The sequence below is a fragment of the Geotrypetes seraphini genome, chromosome 7 (genome assembly GCF_902459505.1).
Source record: "Geotrypetes seraphini chromosome 7, aGeoSer1.1, whole genome shotgun sequence".
Classification (NCBI taxonomy): domain Eukaryota; kingdom Metazoa; phylum Chordata; class Amphibia; order Gymnophiona; family Dermophiidae; genus Geotrypetes; species Geotrypetes seraphini.
In genome coordinates this window covers 189,928,093-189,955,571 of record NC_047090.1, presented here as the reverse complement: position 1 = coordinate 189,955,571, position 27,479 = coordinate 189,928,093, and the positions used below count along the sequence as shown (strand labels likewise).

The window sequence follows — 27,479 nt, the reverse complement described above, 5'->3', positions numbered from 1 at the left end:
GAGGACGACCCACCCGCCCCCTTCGATGAACCAGAGGATGGCTTCTGCGAGGCTGGAAGAGAAGAAGGAAGTGGGGACTTACCCTTCGTCGATTTCAGGGTCGAAGAGACCGGCTTCGACGAAGCGGGCTGTCGGGGCGAGGTCGAGGGAGATGAGGCCGAGGTCAAGGCCGGGGCTGAAGCCGAGGCCGACGTCGAGGCCTTCCCCGCCCCGATGTCCACCGCAAAGAGCTCCGCCATCCGAGCGCGACGGCGGCGAAGGGCCCTGTTTTGAAAAGTGGAGCACCGAGTACAAGAATCCATCGGGTGCTCAGGGCCCAGACAAAGCAAGCACCACTGGTGAGGATCGGTAATTGAAAGGAGGCGATCGCACCGGGTGCACTTTTTAAAACCCGTCAAGGGACGGGACATGGACACGAAAACCGTCCGGGAACTAACGAGGTCCCGCGGCCGCGGCTACCGGGAGCCCCCGGAGCCGACGGAAGAAAATAAAAGAGTGTTTTTTTTTTTTTCCGACGGAACTCGATACAGAATAAAAGAAAAAACCAAAATAAGCACAGCGACCGAGAAAAAACCCCTCAGCCGCGGTGTCAAAAGGCTAAACACGAAGAGCACAATTACCACAGGGCTTCTGGCTCTGCGGAAGAGAATGAACTGAGGACCATGAGGTGGGGATGCGCCCTCTAGTGGGCAAGAAGGCATGCACATGGGTGGTGCAGTGTAGCAAACTTGAAACTTCAATCAAGTTTGCTTGAAAAGCTGTCTGCGCTGGGGCTCCGTAGATGACGTCACCCACATGTGAGAATATCATGCCTGCTTGTCCTGGGATAAACCCATTTACAAAGTATGTATTCTTCCCAATTAATATTTCCAAATGAATAAAGTGTCTTTGCTTATTTGTAAATGTGTCTCTAATTCAGTAGCATAATTAAATGAAATAACTACTTCTGAAGTTCACAGGGATGGGCGGAAACAGTAGCTGCAGCATTTTGTACTGTTTGGATCTATCTGATCATGTATTGCATTGAAGTAGTCAAAGATTGTGATTGGTAGGGTTTCAGTCCTCTAACCCAGGAGTAGAGTCCTGTCTAGGCTGAGGTCCAGCCATATGATATTGTTTCCACTCCATTTTTTAATTTCTTTAATGCTCAGAGCCAATAAGAAACTAATTTGAAAATAAAATACTGATTGTTTTAATTATGCGTGTATTGATATGTTTTAAAAAACAAACAGTTATAATTAATAAACAAAGTAACTGTAGGAACTATTTACATTTAGTGAGGAGGAAGTGTATTCCGCCACCCTTCCAATGGCTGCTCAACTGGACCGGAAACGCAGCGAGGGCCGGCCGGATCGGGAAATGACGCGCTCCCGGCTTCCAGGCCTTTCTAGTACGTTCCACTGCGCCGGAGTATAAAGGCAGCGCTGCGGCAGGAGGGGCGCTCGGCTGTCAGGGCAGCGGCAGCTTGGTCTGGTCAGCGAGCGCGGGGCCGTCGTCGTCATGGCTAAGTGGGGGCAGGGAGACCCGCGCTGGATCGTGGAGCAGCGGGCGGACGCCACCAACGTCAACAACTGGCACTGGTAAGAGGGAGGGAGCGTTAATGGTGGAAGGCGGCGCGAGAGCGCCAGGGCAAGGTTCGAGAAGCAGCGCGCGCGGAGTCCACGCGCGCGATTGGAGGCCCAACAAAGAGCATTCTGAAAGGTGGTTACGTAACTCGCGTGAAATACGTGATTGAAACGACCTTAAAAACTCTGGCTGGCCAGTTCAGCAGTTCCCCAATCAAATGGGTGACTATCACTATTGAATGGAGGTGTAATAATAACGATTGATTTCTTGTATACCCCCTGCCAGTAGTTCTAGGCGGTTAAATACAGACACATGAACAAGTTAAAATACAATTTCATACACACAGCCCTTAACATCTCAATTAAGTACAACCTAATTGGAGGAAAAGGTTACAAAAACACAGCCTAACAAAAATCAACCAGAGGACATAATTTGAGGTTGAGGGGTGGTAGATTCAGGGGCAATGTTAGGAAATTCTACTTTACGGAGAGGGTGGTGGATGCCTGGAATGCGCTCCCGAGAGAGGTGGTGGAGAGTAAAACTGTGACTGAGTTCAAAGAAGCGTGGGATGAACACAGAAGATTTAGAATCAGAAAATAATATTAAATATTGAACTAGGCCAGTTACTGGGCAGACTTGCACGGTCTGTGTCTGTGTATGGCCGTTTGGTGGAGGATGGGCATGGGAGGGCTTCAATGGCTGGGAGGGTGTAGATGGGCTGGAGTAAGTCTTAACAGAGATTTCGGCAGTTGGAACCCAAGCACAGTGCCGGGTGGAGCTTTGGATTCTTGCCCAGAAATAGCTAAGAAGAAAAAAAAAAAAAATTTAAATTGAATCAGGTTGGGCAGACTGGATGGACCATTCAGGTCTTTATCTGCCGTCATCTACTATGTTACTACGTTAACATTCTTGTTTATCAAATAAATAAGATTTTAATAATTTCTGACCAATCAACGGGCTTATCCAGGAATTCACTGATATTCTAAAGTCCTGTCAAAGAAAGTTTTATAACAACAAGCTCTTGGGGTAGGGAAAATAAACATGGCCAAATTTCTAGTATGTTTTTTTTTTAATTAAACAGTTTCAGATATGGCACCAGATAAGAGGGTAATAGTCCAAAATAGAGACTTGTAGCAAACGCATCTAAACTTGAAAAACACTCTGGCCCCAAACGGCAGCCAATGTAGTCTAGCATAAAGAGGGCTTACGTGATCATATTTTTAAACTAAACTGAACCTTAAGTTTATATACCGCATCATCTCCACGGAAGTAGAGCTCGGCACGGTTTACAAGAACTTAAAAATGAGAAAGGGTAGGAAATGGTTTACATAAGTTTATAAATCGAGTGGAAAAGTAAGGGAAAAAAGAAATTACATGTTAGAGAAGAGCCAGGTTTTTAAGACCAAAAATTAAACGAACCGCAGTATTCAGAACCAGTCGGAGTCTTAAGATCTTTTTCAGTAATCTTAGACAAACAATATTACAAGAATCCAGGGAAGACAATACTGTAAACTGGACCAGTAACTGAAAGGATTCATGTCAAAATATTTCTTAATAGTCCTCAGTGTCCACAATTCTGAAAGTATGGAAAGTGATCAGATTCCATAACCTTAAGCTCGTATAAGGACATTAGCATTAGCATTGCATATATAAAAAGGGATTACAACAAACTTCCCCTCAAAGCAAATTCTTTCCAAACTGCGCTGTCACATTTCTGTCTCCTGCCCACCAATACCACCCTCTTCCTATCCCTGAAATGCTTTCATGTTTTCCTTATATTAGCATAAGAACATAAAAATTGCCGCTGCTGGGTCAGACCAGTGGTCCATCGTGTCAAAGACTAGTGCCCTATTTAAGTCTAGCCTTACCTGTGTATGTTCTGTTCAAGTAGGAACTTATCCAACCTTTTCTTGAATCCCTGAAGGGTACTTTCCCCTATAACAGCCTCTGGAAGAGCATTTCAGATTTCTACCACTCTGAGTGAAGAAAACTTCCTTACGTTTGTACGGAATCTTTTCCCTTCTAACTTTAGCAAGTGCCCTCTCGTACTCTTCACCTTGGAGAGGGTAAACAATCTCTCTTTCTCTACTAAGTCAATTCTCTTCATGTCCCCTCTCGGTCTTCTCATTGTACGGCAACTCCTCCAGTCCCTTAACCATTTTTGTTGCTCTCCTCTGGACCTTTTCGAGTAGTACTATGTCCTTTTTCATGTACGGCGACCAGTGTTGGATGCAGTATTCCAGGTGTGGGGTGTATCATGGCCCGGTATAACGGCATAACCTTTTCAGATCTGTTTGTGATCCCCTTCTTAATCATTCCTAGCATTCTGTTTGCCCTTTTCACCGCCACCACGCATTGGACGGATGGTTTCAGTGATGTGTCTACAAGTCGTGGTGTTTGGGGGTGTTAATTAAGAATGTATGCTAGGATTCTACTTACGCTTTTGTTGGTAATAAAAAAAATGGTTGAAGTAGATATTTCTGTTCAAAAGTGTATTTAATTTTTGTTATGAGATTATTAAAGTTAAAATCCACCATCAAACAGTACAGTCATCACATATGATCTGGATCCAACATACCTTGGTGACATCACAACATTCTCATTGAGATGCCTGTAGTTTTGTTTTGATTTTTCTTCTTAGTATCACATTTGGTTAAAAGGTGGCAGGGCTAGGTAAGATTTTTGGGCACATTAAGTCAAACTTTTTTACTACTTCCTCTTGAGAGATGCATTCAATAATGTTTCTATTTTATTCCTTCTCCATCTTTTTGTTTTATGATGTCTTAATTATCAAGCAAGCTATTATATAGCCAAATGATATGCATTTTGGAATCCATCTATGATGGATAGTGATTGGTAGATTAGAAATGTTCTAAATACTTGAGATAACGGTGTATGAAATACTTGCTTAAGGTCACAGGAAACATTGGGGTTGGGGGTGGGATTAGAATTTTTATTTCTCTACTTCTCACACTGTTCCATTCAGCTGTGGTGGATGCATTAAAATTGATTTTAATTCTAAATATCACCACCTGTTCACGTTTCATAGAACAGAAGTTGATGGTCTGGAGGGCTTATCCTCTTTCCCTATCGGGTAAGATTGCACTGTACAACATGCTTTTATTGCCCTATGGCTCTTTCAAATGTTATCTTTTGACACTTATGCCCCAAACTCATACTAGCATAATTAGAGCCATAAACAAATATTTATAGAATGGAAAGAGACCTCAACTGGCATAGAGTTGTTGCTTCTCTGAGGGACAAGGGAGGACTGGGTCTCCTTAATATACAACTATTCGAAGTGGATACCAACTTCGTCATATTAATGACTGGTTTACTTTTTCTTTCACTTCGGCAGGGGCAACTTTACTATATATCCTTTTATCCCAGGACAAGCAGGCAGCATATTCTCTACATGTGGGTGATGTCATCCACGGAGCCCTGTCGCGGACAGCTTTTCAAGCAAACTTGATTGAAGATCTTTGAAGTTTGCTAGTGCTGCACCGCGCATGCGCGTGTGCCTTCCTGCTCTAGCTAGAAGGTGTGTCTCCTCAGCGTGGCCTCAGTTCTTAGTTTTCCGCGGAGCCAGAAAGTAGAGAGTTGCGCGGGGACAGAAATCCCACCCGTCCCCGCCAAAGTCCCACCCGTCCCCACCCGTCCCCGTGAGGACTCCCACCCGTCCCCGCGAGGAATCCCTCCGTCCCCACCCGTCCCCGCGAGGAATCCCTCCGTCCCCACCCGTCCCCGCGAGGAATCCCCTCCGTCCCCACCCGTCCCCGCGAGGAATCCCCTACGTCCCCGCCTGTCCCTATAAACTACAGAAATAGTTATTTCATTTAATTATGCTACTGAATTAAAGGCTCTGGTAGAAACCCATTTAAAAATAAGCAAAAAGACTTTATTAATTTGGAAATATTAATTGGGAAGAATACATACTTTGTAAACGGGTTTCTACCAGAGCCTCTAATGTTTATAAATTTTTATCAACACAACTAATATACTACTTTATCCTTAAGCAAAAAAAAAAAATAATAATAATTTTTTTCCTACCTTTATTGCCTGGTTTCTGCTTTCTTCATGTTCTCATTCAATTCCTTCCATCCACTGCCTCTCTTCTCTCTGTGTCTTCCATTTGCTCTGTTACTGTGCCTCTCCCTTTCTCCCCCCTCCCAAATTGGTCTGGCACCCATCTTTTTCCCTCCGCTCCCTCCATAGTCTGGCACCTCTGTCTTCTTCCCTGCCAGCGTCTTCTTCCCATTCCCTCTTCCCCATTTCCTTTCAGTGTCCTTCTCCCCCACCATCTTTCCCATGTCCTGTCAGGCAGCATCCTTCTCCCCTCTCTGCCTTCCCCATGTCCTTTCAGCGGCCTTCTCCCCCCTCTGTCTTCCCCATGTCCTTTCAGTGGCATTCTCCACCCCTTTGTCTTCCCCAGTGCTTTCAGGGTCCTTCCCCCCCCCCTTTCTCCCGTTTACCCCATGTCCTTTCAGCGTTCTTTTCCACCCCTTTGTCTTCCCCAGTACTTTCAGCGGCCTTCTCCCCCCTTAAGCGTCTTTTCTTCTCCACTCCACCTTTCCTCCCTCCCTGCCTCCACCTTTGTGGCGCTTTTGCACCCGACCGACAACAGAACAGGCCCGGTCGGACAAATCTCCCTGTCCTGTAGCCGCGAATCTAAATTACCTTCTTACAGCAGCTGGAGTAGTGAAGCTGCTGTAAGAGGTAATTTAGATTCGCGGATATAGGGCAGGGAGATTTGTCGGCCGGGCCTGTTGTCGGTCGATCGGGGGATCTGACCGGCTGTGCACATTCTCCGGGGCGGTCCGCCCCCTCCCCCCTCTTTCGTACGCCATTGCCTTCTTCCTACCTGCCCTGCCGCACACAGCCGACCGGAAGTCTTCCTTAAGCAAAGCCCTCCCTTCCTCCGACGTCAGCGCTGACATCGGGAAGATTTCCGTTCGGATGTGTGCTGCGACAGGGCAGGTAAGGAGAAGGAGACTACCCTCGCGGCTCGACCAACCCCGCTGCAATCCAACCCCGCAGGATCCCCGCGACCCTCGGAGGCGTCCCCACGGGATCCCCGCGACCCTAGGGGGCGTCCCCACGGGATCCCCGTGACCCAAAGGGGGAACCCGCGGGATCCCCGTCATCCCCGTTCCCGTGCAGCTCTCTACCAGAAAGCCCTGTTGCATCTAAGTGCCTTTCTTGCACTGTGGCTTCTTTTATTGTTTTTCTCGATCGGAAGTCGCTGTGCTTGGCGGTGCGTTTTCCAAACTTTTCCAATCGTTTTTCAACTTTTATTATTTTAAGTTTCGACCGGGGGACCTCGGTTTTCAGTCTGGCCACCTGGCTTCGTGTGGCCTCGGCTTCAGCTTTTCCCTTTGTTCCGGCCTGTTACTGGGTTTAAGAAGTATACACAGTGCGGGCGGGTGACTTCAATTACCAACCCCCACTGTTGGTGTATCCTCTGCCTGGGCGCCAGCCATCCTACTGAGTCTTGCCCGCATTGTGCCGTTCTCCAACAGCAGGCTCTTCATTGTTGATGTGCCAGGATCCTCAAACTCTTTGGCCCGATGGAACAGCCTGCAGACAAGGCCTCTACCTTGGTCCCGAAGGCCTTGGCCTCGAGTAAGTCTCCCTCAGCCTCGAGGGCCTCGTCTGCTCTGCTTGCTAAGGCCTCATCCTCGGGTAAGTCTCCTCTTCCTCCCTCAGGTTTGCTACCCAAGAAGCCCACCACAGAGTCTCTGGCATCCCAGGCAGTGAGTGCAGAACTGCCAGCCTTTATGAGACCTCTTCCCAAGTGTGCCTCCAATTTACGGGAATACTCTACCTCGAGGTCGCCCTCGTTGGAGCATGCTGCTGCACCTGTCTGACCAGATTCATTGGTCTCAGTTCCGATGTTTGAGGACATGCTTAAGGCAATTATGACCACGCAGATCTCCTCAGTTCTGGGACAACTTGCCCTGGCCTCGACCCTGCTCCCTGCAATCCAGCCTGAGCAGCCCATCGAGACTCCCCGGGCCAAGCATCGCCGGTCTCGCCGGTTGTCCTCAAGTGATTCTTCACCTGCTCCCTCGAGGCGGGCATCACCGGCCGCCCGACTCCGCTCGAAGCACCATTCGAAACGGGCCTCGTCTTTGAAGCTGCCATCTACCAAACGGCCGAGGGACTCCCTCCTCGGCGGGGTGGATCTCTGGTGCTTCGAGGTCCCTCGAGGCTTCGGCACACCAGGAGTTTCAGCGTCGACCTCAACGGTCTTCCATACCTCCTCCGATCCCCAAGTCGAGGCACATTGAGGCCGAGGACTCCCTCCTCTCAGCCACGTCGGGAGGGTCTCTTCCTCCCTTGGCTCTCTGAGCTTGCCCCCCTGGGTTTCCGTCCCTCGGATCCCGGGATCCTCGCCTTCCAGGCAGACTACACACAAGCCTTCTTCGACACCTCTGCTGTCCCTTAGCAGAGCTTCTTCGGCGTCCATGCTTGTTGACACGGATGTGCTGGTGAAGTATTCGAGGGAGGCCTCTCCCTCCTTTTCTGCTGCCCCGAGATCCAGATCCTCGACGCCTCTAGAAGGACATTCCTCTGCCAAAGTGTCCTTCACTAGGTTCGTTGTTGACATGGTTAAGGCTCTTCAGTTGGATCTCCAGTCTGAATCTTGATATATCCGGGAGTATTTGGAGAAGATGGAATTTCCTCATCCGCCCAGGGAATCTCTGCGTCTCCCGCTGAACCCAGTCTTGAAGCAGACTTTCTTTCGGAATTTGGAGACTCCCTATGCCATCCCTGCCATCCCATCCAAGATGGAGTCCCGCTATCGGATGGTCCCGTGCAAAGGGTTTGAGAGGGCGCAGCTCTTCCACCAGAATCTTCTTTAAAGAAGTCTAACCCCTCCAAGGTCTACGCTGCTGTCCCCCCAGGCAGGGAGGGGTGCACTATGGACAAGTTCGGCCGTCATCTGTACCAGAACTCGATGATGGCGAACAGGGTCCTCAATTACAATTTTAATTTCACGTCCAATCTCAAACACTGCATTAAAACCATACCATCTTTCCAGGATGATTTGGCTGCCCACTGCCATTCGGAGTTTCATCAGCTTCAGGACATGCTGTCGCAGATTCACCTTTATATGCTCCAGGCCTCTTATGATGCCTTTGAACTGTCATCGAGGGTCATAGCCTTTGCGATCGCTATGTATCGCCTCACCTGGCTGCGGATAGTGGACATGGACCCGAATCTGCAGAACCGTCTGACGAATCTCCCGTGCTTTGGCAACGAGCTCTTCGACTCCATCGAGGTGGCTACCAAATGCCTCTCAGAACATGACCTTTCCTTTGCCTCCTTGGTGAGACCGAAGGCGAAGGCTCTTCCTCCTAAGGCGTACAAATTGCCACCCCGGCGCTATCCTCAGAAGTCCACGCCGGTGTTTTTAAGGCTGCCGCCTAGGTGGCAGCAGCAGAGGGCCCCTCAAAAGCCTCAGGCCCCTGTGACTGCTAAACCAGTGCCGTCTTTTTGACAATCCTGGTTTGAGCATGCCGCCCCCTTTCGTCCACGAGCCATTTCCTCTGCCCATCGAAGGTCGTCTCAGCTTTTTTTATCATCAGTGGGAAGTGATCATGTCAGACCTTTGGGTCCTCTCCATCATCCGGGAGGGGTACTCCCTTCAGTTCCTGACGGCGCCTCCAGACCTGCCTCCAAGAGTGTCTTTCCAACAGGTCGCAGCTTCCCCTTCTTCAGGAAGCTCAGGCCCTCCTTCGCCTCCGGGTGGTGGAAGACGTTCCCTCGTGTCAACAGGCACTGGGTTTTACTTCCGGTGTTTTCTGGTCCCCAAGAAGACCAGGGACCTTCGTCCTATTCTGGATCTCAGCATTGAACAAATTTCTGGACAAGGAAAAGTTTTGCATACTCTCTCTTCCCACTTTGTATCCCCTGATGTATGAGGGGGATTAGCTATGCTTGCTGGATCTCAGAGGCCTATACTTGCATCCAGATTCATCCAGTCTCTCGCAGGTTTCTAAGATTTCAGGTGGGGAATCTCCATCTCCAGTATCGGGTTCTCCCTTTTGGACTCGCATCATCCCCGAGGGTGTTTACAAAGTGCCTTGTGGTGGTGGCTGCGGCCCTGCGGACGCAGGGTCTTCAGGTGTTCCTGTACCTCGATGACTGGCTCATCAAAGCACCGTCCAGGCTGGGGGTTATTGCAGCGACCCAACGGACTATTACGTTTCTTCAACGTCTGGGTTTCAAAGTCAACTTCCCCAAGTCCCAGTTGTGTCCCTCTTGGTCTCTTCAGTTCATCGGAGCGGTGCTGGACACGACTCATCTCCACTCTTTTCTGCCTCGGCCCTCATTTGCCCCTGCCAGAGGGTTTCTCTAATGTCCTGTTTCAGCCAAGCACATGATGATCCTGCTGGATCACATGGCCTCCACAGTTCACGTGACTCCTTTCGCCAGACTTCGCCTCAGAGTTTCTCAGTGGACTCTGGTGTCGCAGTGGAGGTAGGACCGGGATCCCGTCTCTCCACACATTGCGGTGACTCCTTCGTTGAAGAGATCTCTTTGCTGGTGGATGCTCTCTTCCAATCTTTCTAGAGATTTTCTTTTTCATGCACCTCCTCCGCAGAAGGTCCTGACAATGGACTCTTCCGCGTACGCCTGGGGGACTCACCTCAACAGTCTCCGGACTTGGGGTCTTTGGTCCGCCAATCGTCGCTGTCACATCAATCTGCTGGAGCTTCGGGCCATTTTCAACGCCCTAAAGGTTTTTCGTCATCTGCTGCACGACTACGTGGTCCTGGTTCGGACCGACAATCAGGTGGCGATGTATTATGTCAACAAACAGGGAGGTACAGGATCCCTGCCTCTTTGCCAGGAAGCTCTGAGGATGTGGGATTGGGCGTTACATCAAAACATCTTTCTCAGGGTGGTTTATATCTAGGGCCAGCAGAACTGCCTGGCAGACAAATTGAGCCGCCTTCTCCAGCCACACGAATGGACGCTCCATTCCTCCACTCTGCATCGGGTGTTTGCTCGGTGGTGGACTCCGCAGATAGATTTGTACGCGTCCCCCCCCCTCAACCACAAGTTGCCTCATTTCTGCTCCAGGATTTACTCCCTGCACTGACTCGAGGCGGATGCTTTCCTCCTGAACTGGACGGACTGTTTTCTCTATGCGTTCCCTTCGTGTCCTCTCATTCTGAAGACTTGTCCGGCTCAAGTCAGTCCATGTCACCATGATTTTGATAGCTCCGCAGTGGCCCAGACAACCGTGGTTATCCCTTCTGCTTTGACTCAGTGACAGGGAGCTTCTGCTTCTGCCTCTGTTTCCTTCTCTGCTGTGTCAGAATCAAGGTTCTCTGCTTCATCCCAATCTGCAGTCTCTACACTTAACAGCTTGGTTCCTCTCAACGTGATTCCTTCCTTCTGTTTTTCACAGTCTGTACAGGATGGTCTCGAGGCCTCTCGGAAGCAATCCACTCGACAATGTTACACCCAGAAATGGGACTAGATTTGCTTCGTTGTGTACTACGTATCACTTGGAGCCACTGTCTGCCTCCTTATCTTCAGTACTGGATTATCTGCTGCACTTGTCTCGATCTGGTCTCAAAACAACGTCTATTTGAGTCCACCTCAGTGCGATTGCTGCTTTTCATCAGCCTCTTGATGGGAAACTGCTCTCAGTCCATCCGGTGATTTCCAGATTTATGAAGGGTCTTTTCAATGTCCATCCTCCACTCAAGCCAACCCCTGTGGTTTGGGATCTTAATGTGGTTCTGTCTCAATTGATGAAACCTCCCTTCAAACCGATCTATAAGGTTCATCTGAAGTATCTCACTTCAATCAAGTTTGTTTGAAAAGCTGTCAGACAGGGCTCCGTGGATGACGTCGCCCACATGTAGAGAATATCTGCCTGCTGTCCCTGGATAACACCTGTTACGGTAAGTAACTGTGCTTTCACCTCAGTGCCCTGTTTACACGCTTTGGAAACACTTTCATTCTCTTATCCAGGCCTAGCCGATCTACTCTGCTATTTATATGGCTTGCATATGGCTCTCAGCTCTTAAAAGTTTGATCTGATTATTCACCTTTATTGCCTATACAAGGTAATCATCCCAACTTTGAACCAGGACAGACCTATAGACTATTCCACCATCGGTGGACTCGGGGTCTTTGCTATCTCCATCAGGTTCTCATAGATGAAGGGGTAATATGACCCTTTTTGTCTCTACAAACAGTTCTTGTTACCCACTCAGGATTCTTATACCTATTGGTAATTGCACTATTAGTGACATCATCCAACGGAGCCCCGATGCGGACATCTCACAACTTAGCATACTTGCTTGTAGAAACTTTTAGAAGTTTCGAGTTGCCCACACCGCGCATGCGCGAGTGCCTTCCCGCCCGATGCACCGGGCATGTCTCCTCAGTTCAGATAGCTAGCAGAGAAGCCAACCCAGGGGAGGTGGGTGGGACGTGAGAATAGCTGCCTGCTGTCCCTGGATAACAACTGTTACGGTAAGTACCATTGCTTTATCCCAGGATAAGCAGGCAGGAATTCTCACTAGTGGGTGACCTCCAAGCTTACCACAATGGGATGGTGGGAGAGTTGGCAACTTAGGAGAACAAATTTTGTAACACTGTTTGGCCAAACTGTCCATCCTGTCTGGAGAAGATATCCAGACAATAGTGTGAGGTGAAGGTATGAACCGAGGACCAAGTGGCAGCTTTACAAATCTCAATCGATGTCGATCTGAGGAAAGTTACAGAGGCTGCCATTGCTCTGACCTTATGGGCTGTGACTTTACTGTGAAGGGGTAATCCAGCCTGGGCATAGCAGAAAGAGATACAAGCCGCCATCCAGTTGGAGATGGTGCGCTTAGAGATAGGACATCCCAACTTGTTCGGATCAAAGGAGATGAAAAGTTGAGGAGCAGTTCTGTGAGGCTTGGTGCGTTCCAGGTAAAAAGCCAAAGCACGCTTACAGTCCAGAGTGTGAAGAGCTGATTCTCCAGGATGAGAATGCGGCTTCGGGAAAAACACAGGAAGAACAATGGATTGATTCAGATGAAATTCCGAGACCACCTTGGGGAGGAATTTGGGATGAGTGCGAAGGACCACCTTGTCATGATGAAACACTGTAAAGGGCGGATCCGCAACCAATGCTTGAAGTTCACTCAGTCGACGGGCAGAAGTGAGGCCAATGAGAAGCACCACTTTACTAAACCAGTGGCTGTGGTAAAAAAATGCATTAACATGGGGAAGACATGCATATAATGGTGCATGCACTAAGGCCACTTTTTACTACAGTTTAATACAGTGGTTTTTATTCCTGTCCTGGGGCCCCCCAGACAGCAGGGTTTTCAAGATATCCTTAATGAATATGCATGAGTAAGATCTAATCTCTTCTGCTCATGTCTGATTATTCATATCAGTATTCTTACGCGTTTTGTGTCTGTGTGGCAGAGGTTCTTGGCGGGAATAGCTCTGACTGGGCTATCAGACTTTGTGAATAGTCTTTCCAGATGATTGACTGCCTTGCAGTTTACCTCCTGGAGAGCCTGCACCTTCAGATCGGGGCTCAGGGACCATTCCCTTGGGAGTTAGCTCACTCCAGGTTAGTCTTCTAGTGAGTTTGAGTGTAGGCTGTGTGGCTCTGTGGAGGTGTGCTTGGGATTGTGGGTGGTGGAGGTCCCTGGTCAGTAGTCTGACCAGGGTGGCAGTCAGAAGACCAGCAGTCCAGTTTGCAAGGCTTGGCTGTTTTCTGCTTCTTCCCAGCATGCAGCATGACCCAGTGAGGGAGGGGGGTCTTAAGTAGTTTTGGGGGAGTTGGTCCTAGCCTCCCCAACCACTAAAATCATAAAATAGCAGCTTTTTGAGAGATCCTGTTTTTTCCCTGGGCTGTTTCCCTGAAAATTGTGCCTGATTTGAACTTAAAAAAAAAAAAAATTTGCCTCCACAAGCTTCATTTTTGCAAGAAAGCCACTCGGATGGGCTCCTCAGGGCAGGATACCTTGGATTCATGCCCTGTTTGTAGTGGATGGCTGTTTGGCGAGCTGCCATGTTCTGAGGCACGGGAAGGGGTGAGATTTTGTTGGCCCTGGTTTCCTCAAAACCCCCCCCCCCCTTTTTGGGGAGTCCTGCTGATCACTCCAGCCGGGGCCAGTCTAAAAAGTTGAAATTAGCCCTTGGGGACAATGCCCCTGTATTGCTCCATTGTGCGACCTCATCTGGAGTATTGTGTTCAATTCCGGTCTCCTTATTTCAAGAAAGATATAGCGGCACTAGAAAAGGTTCAAAGAAGAGCAACTAAGATGATAAAGGGGATGAAACACCTCTCATATGAGTAAAGACTAAAATAGGGCTCTTCAGCTTGGAAAAGACGGTTGAGGGGGGAGATATGATTGAAGTCTACAAAATCCTGAGTAGAATATGTACAGGTAGATCTCTCTATTTTTTTTTTTTTTTACTGTTAAAAAATTATAAAGATCCTGACCTTGGAGTCCTGTTTTGTTTTCAGAATGGGCTGGTCACGGCGAAAGGATCCAAGATGGCCGATGGTCCCGGACGCTGAGTAGCACGCCGGAGAAGTCTGATTTGAAAAAATTTTCTTTTTGGAGCGATTACCTACTTGAGATGCCGAAGAGGAGAGGCCGCAGCGCCGCTGGAGCCTCGCGGCGTTCAGCGGTCCCCTCTTTCGGCAATATTGAAGAGCTCCTGCGTCGGATGCAGGATATCCCGGCAGCGTCGGCACCCCCCCCGCTGGAGACGCCTCAGAGAGGCGGAAATGAGGTGATCTCCTTGGGGCTAGAGACTACGCTCAGCCCCGACGCTAGGGTACCTCCCCCACCTCCTCAGGTTACCAGCTCCCCACGAGTGGAGGAGCTCCCGGAAGGAAGCAAGCACCTACCCTCGGAGGCCAGGAAGAACAGAGAGGGGAGCGTGGAGATGGACTCCCTGAGTTTCCAGGTGAGTCCAAGAAGTACAGAGGATTTGGAAACATCAGGGATCATTTCAGCCCAGCAGAAGGATTGCCAGAATCAACTGATAACCGGTGAGACTATTCAAATTCCCAATCTTTCATATGTTATTGAAAAACCCAGAGAAGTAACACTGGACTCAATCTGGGATTTAGTTGCTGACCTAGCCAAGTCTGTTAAGCCCCAGCTTTTGCAGCTGGAAAATAAAATTACTCTTCAAGAAAATGATATAAAAAATATAAAAGTTGAAGTTGATGAATCCAAGAACTCAATTCTGAATATACAACAGGAGTTAAAAGCATCAAAACAGCTTAATGAAGCAATGGTAAAAGATAACACAAGTTTGCGCAGAAAATTGGAAAATTTGGAGAACTTTTCTCGTAATAATAATCTCCGCTTGATTAATTTTCCTAAGATAGCCTCTGTGACACCTAGAGATATGATGAAACGTTATATGGTAGAGATTTTGGGTATTCCAGAGGATACATTACCACCACTTACTCAAGTATATTACTTACCAATGAAAACTACTAAATTACCACTTAAACAACAGGAGGATAATCAACCACTTAATGTTTCTGCAATCTTGGAACTTTCGGACAGAGAGCTAGCATCTCCGGCAACATTGCTTCTTACGGTGGCCCTTGCACCAGATAAAAACTGGTTGCTTAGAATGTACTTTAGGAATAAAATGAAAGAATTTCTTGGACATAAAATATTAATGTTCCCAGATTTGGCACGGGAAACCCAGAGAAGAAGGCGAGAGTTTCTTTTGATGAAGCCAGGTGTTATATCTCTTGGAGGGACCTTTTTCCTACGACACCCTTGCAAATGTGTAATACAGTACCATATGAAGAAATATGTATTCTTTGAGCCATTCCAGTTGACAGCTTTTCTGGCAGGAACTCGACTGGATGAAGGGAAATCAAGCGAGGTCCATTTGAATAAATGATATCCTTCCTCAGCTAAGGGACTTTGTTTTCCTAATACTTGATTTGATATTTGTCAGCATCTGTTAATATGTCCGCCTCATCCATTTTGGATCTAATTTAGAGGACTTGAGCTGAATTTAAGCTAAACCTTTATTTTTATTTAGTTGATTATTATGTATTTTACCTATGAGTATTATTTTTCTGCTTTTCTTACACTTTCTGTACAAGTGGATACTTGATTTATAAAATGTAAAATTTGATAAATATAAAAAAAAAAAAAAAAAAAATTATAAAGATTAGGGGACACTCGAAGTAACAGGGAAATACTTTTAAAACCACTAGGGCGAAATTATTTTTTTACTCTGAGAATAGCTAAGCTCTGGAACGCATTTGCCAGAGGTTGTGGTAAGAGCGGATAGCGTAGCTGGTTTTAAGAAAGGTTTGGACGCGTTCTTAGAAGAAAAGTCCATAGTCTGTTAAAGACATGGGGGAAGCCACTGCTTGCCCTGGATCGGTAGCATGGATATTGCTACTTTTGGTTTTGACCAGGTACTAGTGACCTGGATTGGGAGAACGGACTACTGGACTTAATGGACCATTGGTCTGACCCAGTAAGGCTATTCTTATGTTCTTAGAAATTTGAAAGGAGCATGTAGTACTGCGGCCTGTTCCTTCTTTTCTTCCTAAGGTTGTTTCACCTTTTCATGTGAACCATTTCTGATTTGGGTAGTCAGGAGGGTACCTTGTAGCAGAGGCAGTTTCACAAGTTGGATGTCTAAGGCGTCCTCTGCACTTAACGTGAAATGGACTCGGGAGCTCTGATAGTCTAGTCATTTCTTTATTTTTCTAGTCGGCTGCCCATAAGGGGAAAGGTGCCTCCAAGGCTTTGATTACATGGTGGTACACGGTGGATCAAAGAAGCTATTGCTTTGGTGTACCTTCAGAAGAAACCAGTTCCAGAATTTCTCAAAGCTCATTCCACTCGGGATCAGCCAGCTTCCTCGGCTGAGAGTTCTCTTGTGCCCCCAGTGGATATCTGTGAGGCTGCAGTTTGGTCTTCTCTGCATTCTTTTGGGTGTCGCTATTGGGTTGACGTTCAGGTGCATTGGGGTGCTGGTTTTTGTGAGCGTGTTCTTGTGGCAGCCCTTTAGGGGGTCCCACCCATGATGGCTACTGTCTGTGCTGGTCTGAAGGGATGCTAAAGAATGAGAAATTGGGTCTTACCTGCTAATTTTTATTTCTTTTATTTACTTTTAGTCCCTCCAGATCGGCACAGAACCTGCCCGGTGTGTGCTCTTGATGTGAAGTCATTTTTTTTTTCCTCAGGAATGTGGCAGATTTTTAAATTTTTTTTAATTTTTTGTCCCCCTCTCCCCTGTTTGCCTTTTTCCTTTCTGGGGAGTGTAAATAGTTGAGCAGCAGCATCTGGTTCGTCTGATGTAGTTGGCGAACTATAAGGTCAGTTTTGGTTGCCTGTTCCGATCTTTCTCCAACAATTGTGTTTTAGAAGGGAATACAATAAGAAAAAAAAAGTGGGGGTTGGAGTTCTGTTCTTCCAGCTGGAATGTTCCTGGTGTTCCTATTTGGCTATTCATCAGACTGATTCTATGAGGGATTGCACAGCCTACTTCTACTGTTGGGACACTGAGAACACACTGAATTCTACCTACTGACTAAGGAGCATAAAACCCATCTGTCTCTGTTAGTCTGGAGGGACTAAAAGAGAAAATTAACAGACAAGACCCAATTTCTCCTTGTCCCACTGTTTTACTGTCAGTTATTTTTTTCTTCCAGCTGTATTTTTGCTTTCCTGACTTACTCTACTAGCTTTGCTTAACATTTTCAAGATATTTTTGTCTCTCATCTTTCTGCAATCTTTTGTAGTTTATGAAGACTAACCTTTTTCTTTACCTTCTCAGCTACTACTTTTGAAAACCAGAGCAGCTTTCTTTCCTCTTACTTATCCTTAGAAAATGGTTTGTTGCCCTTTCCATAGTTCCTTTCAGTTTTGTCCACTGCCTTCTCCTACTTCTAGATGTTCATATCTAGACAACTCCTTGACACAATCCCCCGCCGAACAAAATTGTACTGTATTTTTTGCTCCAAAAGATGCACCCAAAAGGGGGTGGAAAAGTGGGTGCATCTTATGGAGCAAATAAACCCCCCCAAGCATTCTGCTGCTTGTTGCCCCCCCCCCAATGTTTTGCTGCTGCCCGTTGCCCCCACCCGCCTCTGGTTCTCGCCGCCCTCTTACCTGCTCACCACCGCAGGAAGGGAAGGGCCGGCGATGTGCAATCGGGACCACAAGTATTCCCCTGATGTCAATTCTGAAGTCGGAGAGAAGATCCAGGCAGAATTTGGTGCAGGAAGGAGGAAGGACAAAGGCTGGAAGACAGTGAGGGGGAGGGGCACAAACTCGGGACATAGGCAGGAAGGAGGGAGGAAATAGACAATTGTTGGGCTGAAGGAAAGAAAAAGAGAAGGAAAGAAAAAGAGAACTATCTAGTGCAACCAGAAATCACCAGACAAAGGTAGGATTCAATTTAGTGATCAAAATCTGTCTGCTACAGTATATTTGTCTATATCTAGGGGGCTGGGTTTAGAAGCACAATTTTTGGTTCAGAATATTTTTTTCTTGGTTCTTCCTCCTCTAAATCTAGGGTGCATCTTATGGAGCAAAAAATACGGGGTGTTTTTTTTTTGTTTGTTTTTACTCTACATCGTCACTTTTGAATAAACCCTCTCTGTACCTATCTTAATATTAAACCAGGTTGAATCAATACAAAAGCAAGCAGAAAAATACAACATACTTGTCTGAAACAAAGCAGGTGCATACGTGTATCATGAACACTAATACAGGGGCACTGCAACAAGTGCCCAAAGGAAAAGAGCAACCATTAAAATGAAAAAAATGAGGAGGAAAGCCTCAGATCCCAACCTCTACCCTACAGTGGCAGATATAGCAAGGTAAACCTCATAGGCATAAACTCCTCAAATGCAAATTTGGTGCTCTGTTTAATGCAAGTAAATCCACTGAAATTCCAAAGATTAACAAATAATAGGATTATATGTGTTAGGAAAGGCCAGTTTTTCATATTCATGGCTGCTTCAGAGTATGAACACACTGCATCAAAAACCAAAATAATTTCAGAAATCTTGTTACTAGTCCTGAACATGGGCTGTACAGTATATTGTGTAGAGAACCACAATGTACCTGTATTGTCAGAAATGACCTCAGTGGTGTCTTGTTGCTTTACAAATGTGGCTATGAGAGATTGATACAATCAGGGCCTTAGGCCCCTCCCATTGCATCCCAAGATGCATTTGGAGGGGGAAAGCCCATCATTCGCAGCATGCGTCTCTGTAGGCAGGAGTGAGTGGGCTTCCCTCCTGCCGATTTTGCAGTGCAAGGTACGGGGTGTTGCCAGTGCTGTTGAGAAGAAAGGGGTATAGTGGGGGGTGGGGGGAGGGCTGGGAGATCAGTGCTTGTGAGGTAGGAAAGGAATCTCCCTACCAACTCAGTTGATACTGGCAGGGGAAATCCTCATCAGTTAAGCTGACAAGAATCACGAAACTGCCTCAGCTAATGGAGTCCCTACTGCAATCAGACAAGGTAGTGGGTATGTCTACAAAAATTGCTTTTGTGCATGTTTCATGTGGATGGTTTTGTGGGTTGTTTTGTTTTTTTTAATGGCCACAAAAGAATCCTGAGGACCAAAACTTATCCATAGGTCATTATCGAAAATAAGATAAGACGTCTGGCAGCTTTGAAAATGGACATTATCCCAGGACAAGCAGGCAGCCTATTCTCACATATGGGTGACGTCATCCACAGAGCCCGGATGTGGACAGCTTCGCAAGCAGACTTGCTTGTAGAAACGTAGAAGTTTAGAGTCAGCCGCACCGCGCATGCGTGAGTGCCTTCCGCCCAGCGCAGGGCGAGTCTTCTCAGTTTTCCGCGGAGCCGAGAAATTCGTCTTTCACTCTCTGCGTTTAACTTTGTTACTTCGTGCCTTCTCTCACCGCGGCATACCTCCAGACATAGCTCTTCCAAAGAGCGCCCTTCTTTAACTAAACCTCGATCTATACCTTCCAGCTCTTCCAGACCACCGACTTCTCGATAGGACTCAGAGGCTTCCATTGCCTTATCCAAGTCTCCTTATTCTTTTAAAGACTATTTCCCTGCTGAGGCTTCATCTTCAACCCAGGCTGCCTCGGTCATCAAGTCCCTCTCGAGGCAAGGCTTTGGCGAATCAGCTGTCTTTCTCTTCTTTTCTTCGTCAGATGGCTGATGACCTGGAACTTCAATTGTATGCTGGTTTAAATACTCTAAGGAGTATCTCGAGGTCATGCATCTTCCTCAACCTCCTGCAGAGTTCCTTAAGCTTCCTCTTCACAAGCTTCTGTCTCAGACTTTAACACGATGCCTAGAGACTCCTTATGCAATTCCAGCTGTTCCAGGCAAGTTGGACTCCAGGTATAGAATTCATCATTGCAAAGGATTTGACAACTCGCAATTGTCTCGCCAATCCCTGCTTGTGGAGTCCTCCTTAAAGTTCCCATCCTTCCAGAGTTTATGCTACCGTTCCCCTGGAAGGACAAGTTTGGATGTCGCCTTTACCAAAATGCTATGATGTCCTCCAAAATCCTCAATTATAATTTGTAACTTATCTCAAGTTCCTCATTGATCTTCTCCCTAAATTTCTCAGCTATTAAATATACAGAAGAACTTCGCTACTCTGTCACAACTCAGATTGCATCTTCTCCAGTCTTCTTATGATGCTTTTGAGTTGTCAGACAGGGTGACTGCTTGTTCTGTAGCAATGCGCCATCTGGCCTGGCTTTGCACCATTGACATAGACCCTTATCTTCAGGATCGCTTGGCTAACATTCTATTTGCAGGCAATGACCTCTTCGATGAATCTATCGAGGCAGCCACCAAGAAATTGTCTATGAAAAATCTTTTGCTTCCATTGTCAGACCAAAGCCTAAGCCAGCTCCTGTCAAGCCTCCTCCAGTTATCCAGAGGCGTTATGTTCCGAGGGCAGCTCCTTACAATCGGCCGCCTCCCAAGAAGCAGCAGAATCAGAAGCAACAAAAATCTCAACCTTCTGCTGCACCGAAGGCTGTACAGCCTTTTTGACTGTTTAAACAGAGCATAACCTCCACCGTTCTGTCTCTGTCCTCTCTTCCCCCTATAGGAAGTCTTCTCCATCATTTTTATCACTGATGGGAGACAATTACATCCGACCTCTGGGTGCTCTCAATCATCAGGGAAGGATACTTACAGGTTCCACCAGAGCTTCCTCCAAGAGTATCCTTCCAGTCCATCCTAGACCGCCCTTCTTCAGGAAGCTCAAGCTCTGCTTTGTCTCCGTGCCATCGAGCCAGTTCCTTTGGAACAGCAGAACAGGGGGTTTTACTCGCATTACTTCCTCGTTCCGAAAAAGACGGGTGATCTGCAACCCATTCTGGATCTCGGGGTTCTCAACAAATTTTTAGTCAAAGAAAAATTTTGTATGTTGTCCCTGATGTCCCTTTATCCCCTTCTAGATCAGAACGACTGGTTATGCTCTCTGGATCTCAAGGAGGCTTGTTTTCATTCACATTCATCTGGCCTTCCGTCAATATCTCAGATTTCGGGTTGGGAATCTACACTACCAATACAGAGTGCTACCCTTTGGCGAGGGTTCACCAAGTGCCTAGTGGTGGTAGCAGCAGCTCTACAAAATCACGGTCTTCAGGTGTTTCCCTACCTGGACGACTGGCTCATCAAGGATTCCACATCTCAGGGGGTTATTGTAGCGATCCAGTGGACTACGTGGTTTCTATAAAGTTTGGGATTCGAAATTCAAAGAAGCGTGGTATGAACCGTATATGACCGTTTAGGGGAGAATGGGCTGGAGAGGGCTTCAATGGCTGGGAGGGTGTAGATGGGCTGGAGTAGGTTTTGACGGAGATTTCGACAGTTGGAACCCAAGCACAGTACCGGGTAGAGCTTTGGATTCTTGCCCAGAAATAGCTAAGAAAAAAATAAAATTTAAAAAATTTTAATTGAACCAGGTTGGGCAGACTGGATGGACCATTCAGGTCTTTATCTGCTGTCATCTACTATGTTACTATGTAAATCAACTTTCCCAAATCGCAACTTCAGCACTCTCAGAATCTACAATTCATCAGAGCTGTTCTGGACACTATCCAACTCGGAGTATTCCTTCCGCAACGTTTGGGAGCTCTCCTTCAGCTCTGTCATACAGTGTCTTCCCGCTCTTCAATCTCAGCAAGATACATGATGGTACTACTAGGTCACATGACCTCCACAGTACACGTGACTTCTTTTGCCAGACTTCACCTCTGAATTCCTCAGTAGGCTTGCGACCCACTCTCGACACATTGCAGTCACTCCTTCCTTGAGACAGTCTCTCCGCTAGTGGATGCTCTCTTCTAATCTCCAGAGGCTTGCTGTTTCAAACGCCCCCCCCCCCCCCCACATTAGAAGGTCCTCACAACAGATTCCTCGACCTATGCTTGGGGAGCTCATCTCGATGGTCTCCGTACTCAAGGCCACTAGACCAGTACGGATCGTCAGTCTCGCATCAATCTGTTGGAACTCAGAGCAATTTTCAACGCTCTCAAAGCTTTTCAACATCTTCATAACCAGGTAGTCCTCATTCGGCTGGACGACCAGGTTGCCATGTACTATGTCAACAAACAGGGGGGGAACGGTATCTCCATCCCTTTGTCAAGAAGCTCTGAAGGTTTGGGACTGGGCAATCCGCCACAACACCTTCCTCAAAGCTGTCTACATCCAAGGGGCGAAAAATTGCTTGGTGGACAACTTGAGTCGTCTTCTGCAACCTCACAAATGGACACTCAATTCCTTGCCTTTTCATCACATATTTTTCACAGTGGGGAATGCCTCAGATCTCTTTACAGCTCCCCACAACCACAAACTGCCTCAATTCTGTTCCAGGATATATTCTCCTCGTCGCCTTGAGGCAGATGCTTTTCTTCTGGATTGGACGAATCTCTTCCTGTATGCATTCCCTCCATTCCCTCTCATTCTCTAGGCTCTGGTCAAGTTGAAGAACAAATCATGCCACCATGATTCTGATTGCTCCTCGGTGGCCGAGACAACCTTGGTACTCCCTTCTACTTCAACTCAGCAGCATGGAGCCATATCTTCTACCAGTTTTTCCATCTCTGCTTACACAGAGTCGGGGATCTCTGCTTCATCCCAAACTGCAGTCTTTACACCTGACAGCTTGGTACCTCTCAACATAACTCCTCTTCAGTTTTCTCAACTGTAAGAGACATTTTAGAAGCCTCTAGGAAGCCTGACACTAGACAATGAAACCACCAAAAATGGACTAGATTTTCTACATGGTGCATTTCTCACGATAAGGAGCCTCAAGGTTCCTCCTTATCTTCTGTTCTGGATTATCTTTTGCACTTATCCACCTCTGGCCTCAAGTCTATATCGATCCGAGTCCATCTCAGTGCAATTGCTGCTTTCCATCAGCATATTGAAGGGAAACCCCTCTCTGCTCATTCGGTGGTTTCCAGATTTATGAAAGGACTTTTCAATGTCAAACCTCCTCTCAAACCGCCTCCAGTGGTTTGGGATTTCAATGTTCTTGCTCAATTGATGAAGCTTCCATTTGAACCAATGTCTATGGCTCATCTGAATTATCTCACTTGGAAAGTGGTGTTTCTCATTGCTCTCGCATCTGCTTGAAGAGTCAGTGAGCTGCATGCTTTAGTTGCTGATCCACCTTTCACTGTGTTCATCATGACAAGGTGATCCTTCGTACTCATCCTAAATTCCTACCTAAAATGGTTTCTGAATTTCATTTCAACCAATCCTTTGTTCTTCTAGTGTTCTTTCCAAAGCTTCATTCTCATCCTGGAGAATCAGCTCTTCATACTCTGGACGGTAAACGTGCTTTGGCCTTCTATTTGGAATGCACCAACCACACAAAACTGCTCCTCAACTTTTTGTCTCCTTTGATTCAAACAAGTTGGTACATCCAATCTCTAAGTGTACCATCTCCAACTGGATGGCTGCTGGTATCTTTCTGCTATGCCCAGGCTGGATTACAACTATTGGAGTTGAGTCACAGCCCATAAAATCAGAGCAATGGCAGCTTCAGTAGCTTTCCTCAGATCTACACCTATTGAGGAAATTTGCAAGGCTGCTACTTGGTCCTCGGTTCATACTTTTACCTCTCACTATTGTCTGGATGTTTTCTCCAGATGGGATGGCCATTTTAGCCAGACAGTATTACAAAATATATTCTCCTAAATTGCCAACACTCCCACCACCCCATTCTGGTTAGCTTGGAGGTCACCCATATGTGAGAATAGGCTGCCTGCTTTTCCTGGGATAAAGCATAGTTACTTACGTAACAGTTGTTATCCAGGGACAGCAGGCAGCTATTCTCACAACTCATCCAGCTCCCCTAGTTGGCTTCTCTGCTAGCTATCTGAACTGAGGAGACTTGCCCTGAGCTGGGCGGGAAGGCACTCGCACATGCGCAGTGCGGCTGACTCAAAACTTCTACGTTTCTACAAGCAAGTCTGCTTGCGAGGCTGTCTGCATCCGGGCTCCGTGGATGACGTCACCCATTTGTGAGAAAAGCTGCCTACTGTCCCAGGATAACAACTGTTAACGGTAAATAACTGCTTTTTTTCTATTGGGTTTGTAGACATGTTACCCCAAATGTCCATCCTCAAACTTAGACATTCTATCGAAATTGCCCCTTTTAGTGTTATCAGCCAGATTCTAGATCACAGGTGTCAAAGTCGGTCCTCGAGGGCCAGAATCCAGTCGGGTTTTCAGGATTTCCCCAATGAATCTGCATGAGATCTATTTGCATGCACTGCCTTCAATGCATATTCATTGGGGAAATCCAGAAAACCCGACTGGATTCCGGCCCTCGAGGAGGGACTTTGACACCCCTGCTCTAGATCTTGAACAACTTAATAACATGAAGTAAAGAATAAACACCTAACAATGGATATTTCAAGGCAGTTCAACTTTCACAGAATCTTCTCACTTGACCAGCATATTCTATTCATAAGGAAGCTGGGAGTGTCCACTAGAGAATGACACGGACAAAATTTTCCCTGTCTCCAGGGGAACTCATTTTCCCATCCTGCTGAGTTCATTTCCTGTCACTGCCTCATTCCTGCAAGCTCTCATCTGTAAAAGCCTCAAACACTTTAAAATCATAAGCGTTCGAGACGTGTGTGGTTAAGGCAGAGCTTGCATGAATAGGACAGCGACAAAACTCACGGGAATGAGGAAAAATGTGTCCCTCATGTCATTCTCTAGTGTCCATACACCTTGTGTATTACTGTGCTCCAGCCTTAGAACCTAGACTGTTAGAAATAAAGAGTGAAAACCTGGTGGGAACAATGCTAGACTCGGGTTCTCATGCAGCCTTGTACTGTAGTGTACAAATATGGCAACTCTTCTTTCTCAAACTGAAGAAGGGCAGGCTTGAGCTCTGTGGTCACAGCCTAGCTCTCTGGGAGAAGCAAAGCTTTCTGGGGATTTAAGTCCACAGAGCTAGTGCTGCCCAATTCAGGAAAAATTTTTCAATATCTAATCAACCTATTGAATCAATTTTTTTTTTTTTAAATCCGATTTTCCTGCCCAATTGGGTGGGTTTTTTTTTTCTCAAATATCCTGGTGGGTTTATTTTATACCCTCTTTACCCATCCCACCCCCTAGCAGGCTGCTGTCGTCTTCCGCAGCATGTTCCCTCTGCTGCTGCCACAGTCCCGCTCCTCCTCTGACATCAAGGGTAAGATCGCGGCAGAGGGAACATGCTGCGGAGAATGACGGTAGCCTGCTAGGATTAGAAACATAGAAACATAGAAAGATGACGGCAGAAAAGGGCCACAGCCCATCAAGTCTGCCCACTCTATTGACCCAGCCCATTGAGTGAGTGCTAGTGACCTAGTTCCTTAACTTGACCCTCGTAGGGATCCCACGTGGATGTCCCATTTATTCTTAAAATCGAGCACGCTGGTGGCCTTGATCACCTGCACCGGAAGTTTGTTCCAGTGATCTACCACCCTTTCTGTGAAGAAATACTTCCTGGTGTCACCACTAAATTTCCCCCCTCTGAGTTTGAGCGGGTGTCCCCTTGTGACCAAGGGTCCCTTGGGAATGAATATATCGTTTTCCACCTCGACACGACCAGTGATGTACTTAAATGTCTCAATCATGTCACCCCTTTCTCTGCGCTCCTCCAGGATATAGAGCTGCAGTTTGCCCAGTCTTTCTTCGTATGAGAGACCCTTGAGTCCGGCGACCATCCTTGTGGCCATCCACTGGACCGACTCAGCTCGAAGCACATCTTTCCGGTAATGTGGCCTCCAGAATTGCACACAGTATTCCAGATGAGGTCTCACCATGGTTCTGTAGAGTGGCATTATGACTTCAGGTTTGTGGCTGACGAAGCTTCTATTGATACATCCCATCATTTGCCTTGCCTTTGATGAGGCCTTCTCTACTTGTTTGGCAGCCTTCATGTCTGCACTGATGATTACCCCCAAGTCCCGTTCCTCTGAAGTCCTAGCTAGCGTTTCTCCATTCAAGGAGTATGTTCTGCATGGATTTCCGCTGCCGAGATGCATGACCTTACATTTTTTAGCGTTGAAGTCCAGCTGCCATGTCGAGGCCCAGTTTTCCAACGTGATCAGATCCTGCGTCATACTGTCCTTGAGGTTGCTTTCACTTACTATGTTACACAGTTTGGCGTCGTCGGCAAACAGTAATACTTTACCCTGAAGCCCCCGGGTCAGGTCCCTTATGAATATGTTAAAAAGGGATGGTCCCAGGATTGAGCCCTGCGGCACTCCGCTAGTCACCTCCGAAGTCTCAGAGAGGGTGCCGTTGACCACCACCACTCAGCCAATCATTGACCCATGCAGCACCGGTGATCCTCTGCAGGCTGCCCTAATTAGCTGAAGGTGAGACTGGGAGGCCAGGGAGGAAGCCGGAGGACACTAGAAAGAGCACCCATGCAGCACTTCACAACTGACCCATGCCTGCAAGAGGCAGCGCTGCTGCTCCTACTTTAGGAGGCCTGAATGAATTGGTGAGCCCAATTTTTATTTTTTTAAATTTAAAACGAATCAATTTGAATCGGCGAATCAGGCAGCGCTACACAGAGCACACTCTACTTATATGTCTATTTATAAGATTTTCAATTTTACATACAAGCAATGCTTTCTCCTACTTGCTACAGATCTAGAAATTACATTCAATATAACATATAAAGGAAACTTATTTAGTCCACAAAAGAGGATCAGGAAAACAAATTTTACTTAAGTCTTAGCATAAACACGTATATTCTTTTTTTTATTTTATTGATTGCTTGTTTCCTTTGAGCACTTGTTAGTGTTTGTGATAGATAAGATCATCCATTATAACATCAGACATACTCGTATGAGGAAAGATTAAAATGGTAGATATGATTGTCCTGAATCGAGTAGAACAGGTGCAAGTGGATCGATTTTCACTCCTTCAAAAATTACAAAGACTAGGGGACACTCAATGAAGATACAGGGAAATACTTTTTTAAAACCAATAGGAGGAAATTTTTTTTCACTCAGAGAATGGTTAAGCTCTGGAACGCATTGCCAGAAGATGTGGTAAGAGTGGATAGCGTAGCTGGTTTTAAGAAAGGTTTGGACAAGTTCCTGGAGGAAAAGTCCATAGTCTGTTATTGAGAAAGACATGGGGGAAGCCACTGCTGGCCCTGGATTGGTAGCATGGAATGTTGCTATTCTTTGGGATTCTAGAACCTTGTTACTCTCTGAGATTCCGGAATCTTGCTATTCTTTGAGATTCTGTATGGAATGTTGCTACTCTTTGAGGTTCTAGAATCTTTTGTTACTCTTTGGGATTCCGGAATGTTGCTGATCTTTGAGATCCTGTATGGAATGTTGCTACTCCTTGGGTTTTGGCCAGGTACTAGTGACCTGGATTGGCTACCGT

General features: G+C 46.8%; 2 protein-coding genes across 2 annotated transcripts in view; one reads left to right on the top strand and one right to left on the bottom strand.

Annotated features, from left to right (window-relative positions):
- VIPAS39 (VPS33B interacting protein, apical-basolateral polarity regulator, spe-39 homolog) overlaps positions 1 to 1,292 on the bottom strand; it is a 127,699-nt gene extending 126,407 nt beyond the window's left edge. Inside the window, exon 1 of the mRNA XM_033952368.1 lies at positions 1,272 to 1,292. The gene's annotated coding sequence lies outside the window, so the exon portion shown is untranslated. The remainder of the gene's footprint in view (positions 1 to 1,271) is intronic.
- A 91-nt stretch (positions 1,293 to 1,383) lies between these two features.
- Positions 1,384 to 27,479, top strand: part of AHSA1 (activator of HSP90 ATPase activity 1) — a 73,113-nt gene continuing 47,017 nt past the window's right edge. Inside the window, exon 1 of the mRNA XM_033952371.1 lies at positions 1,384 to 1,580. Coding sequence (XP_033808262.1) covers positions 1,501 to 1,580 — 80 coding nt within the window. The 5' untranslated portion in view covers positions 1,384 to 1,500. The remainder of the gene's footprint in view (positions 1,581 to 27,479) is intronic.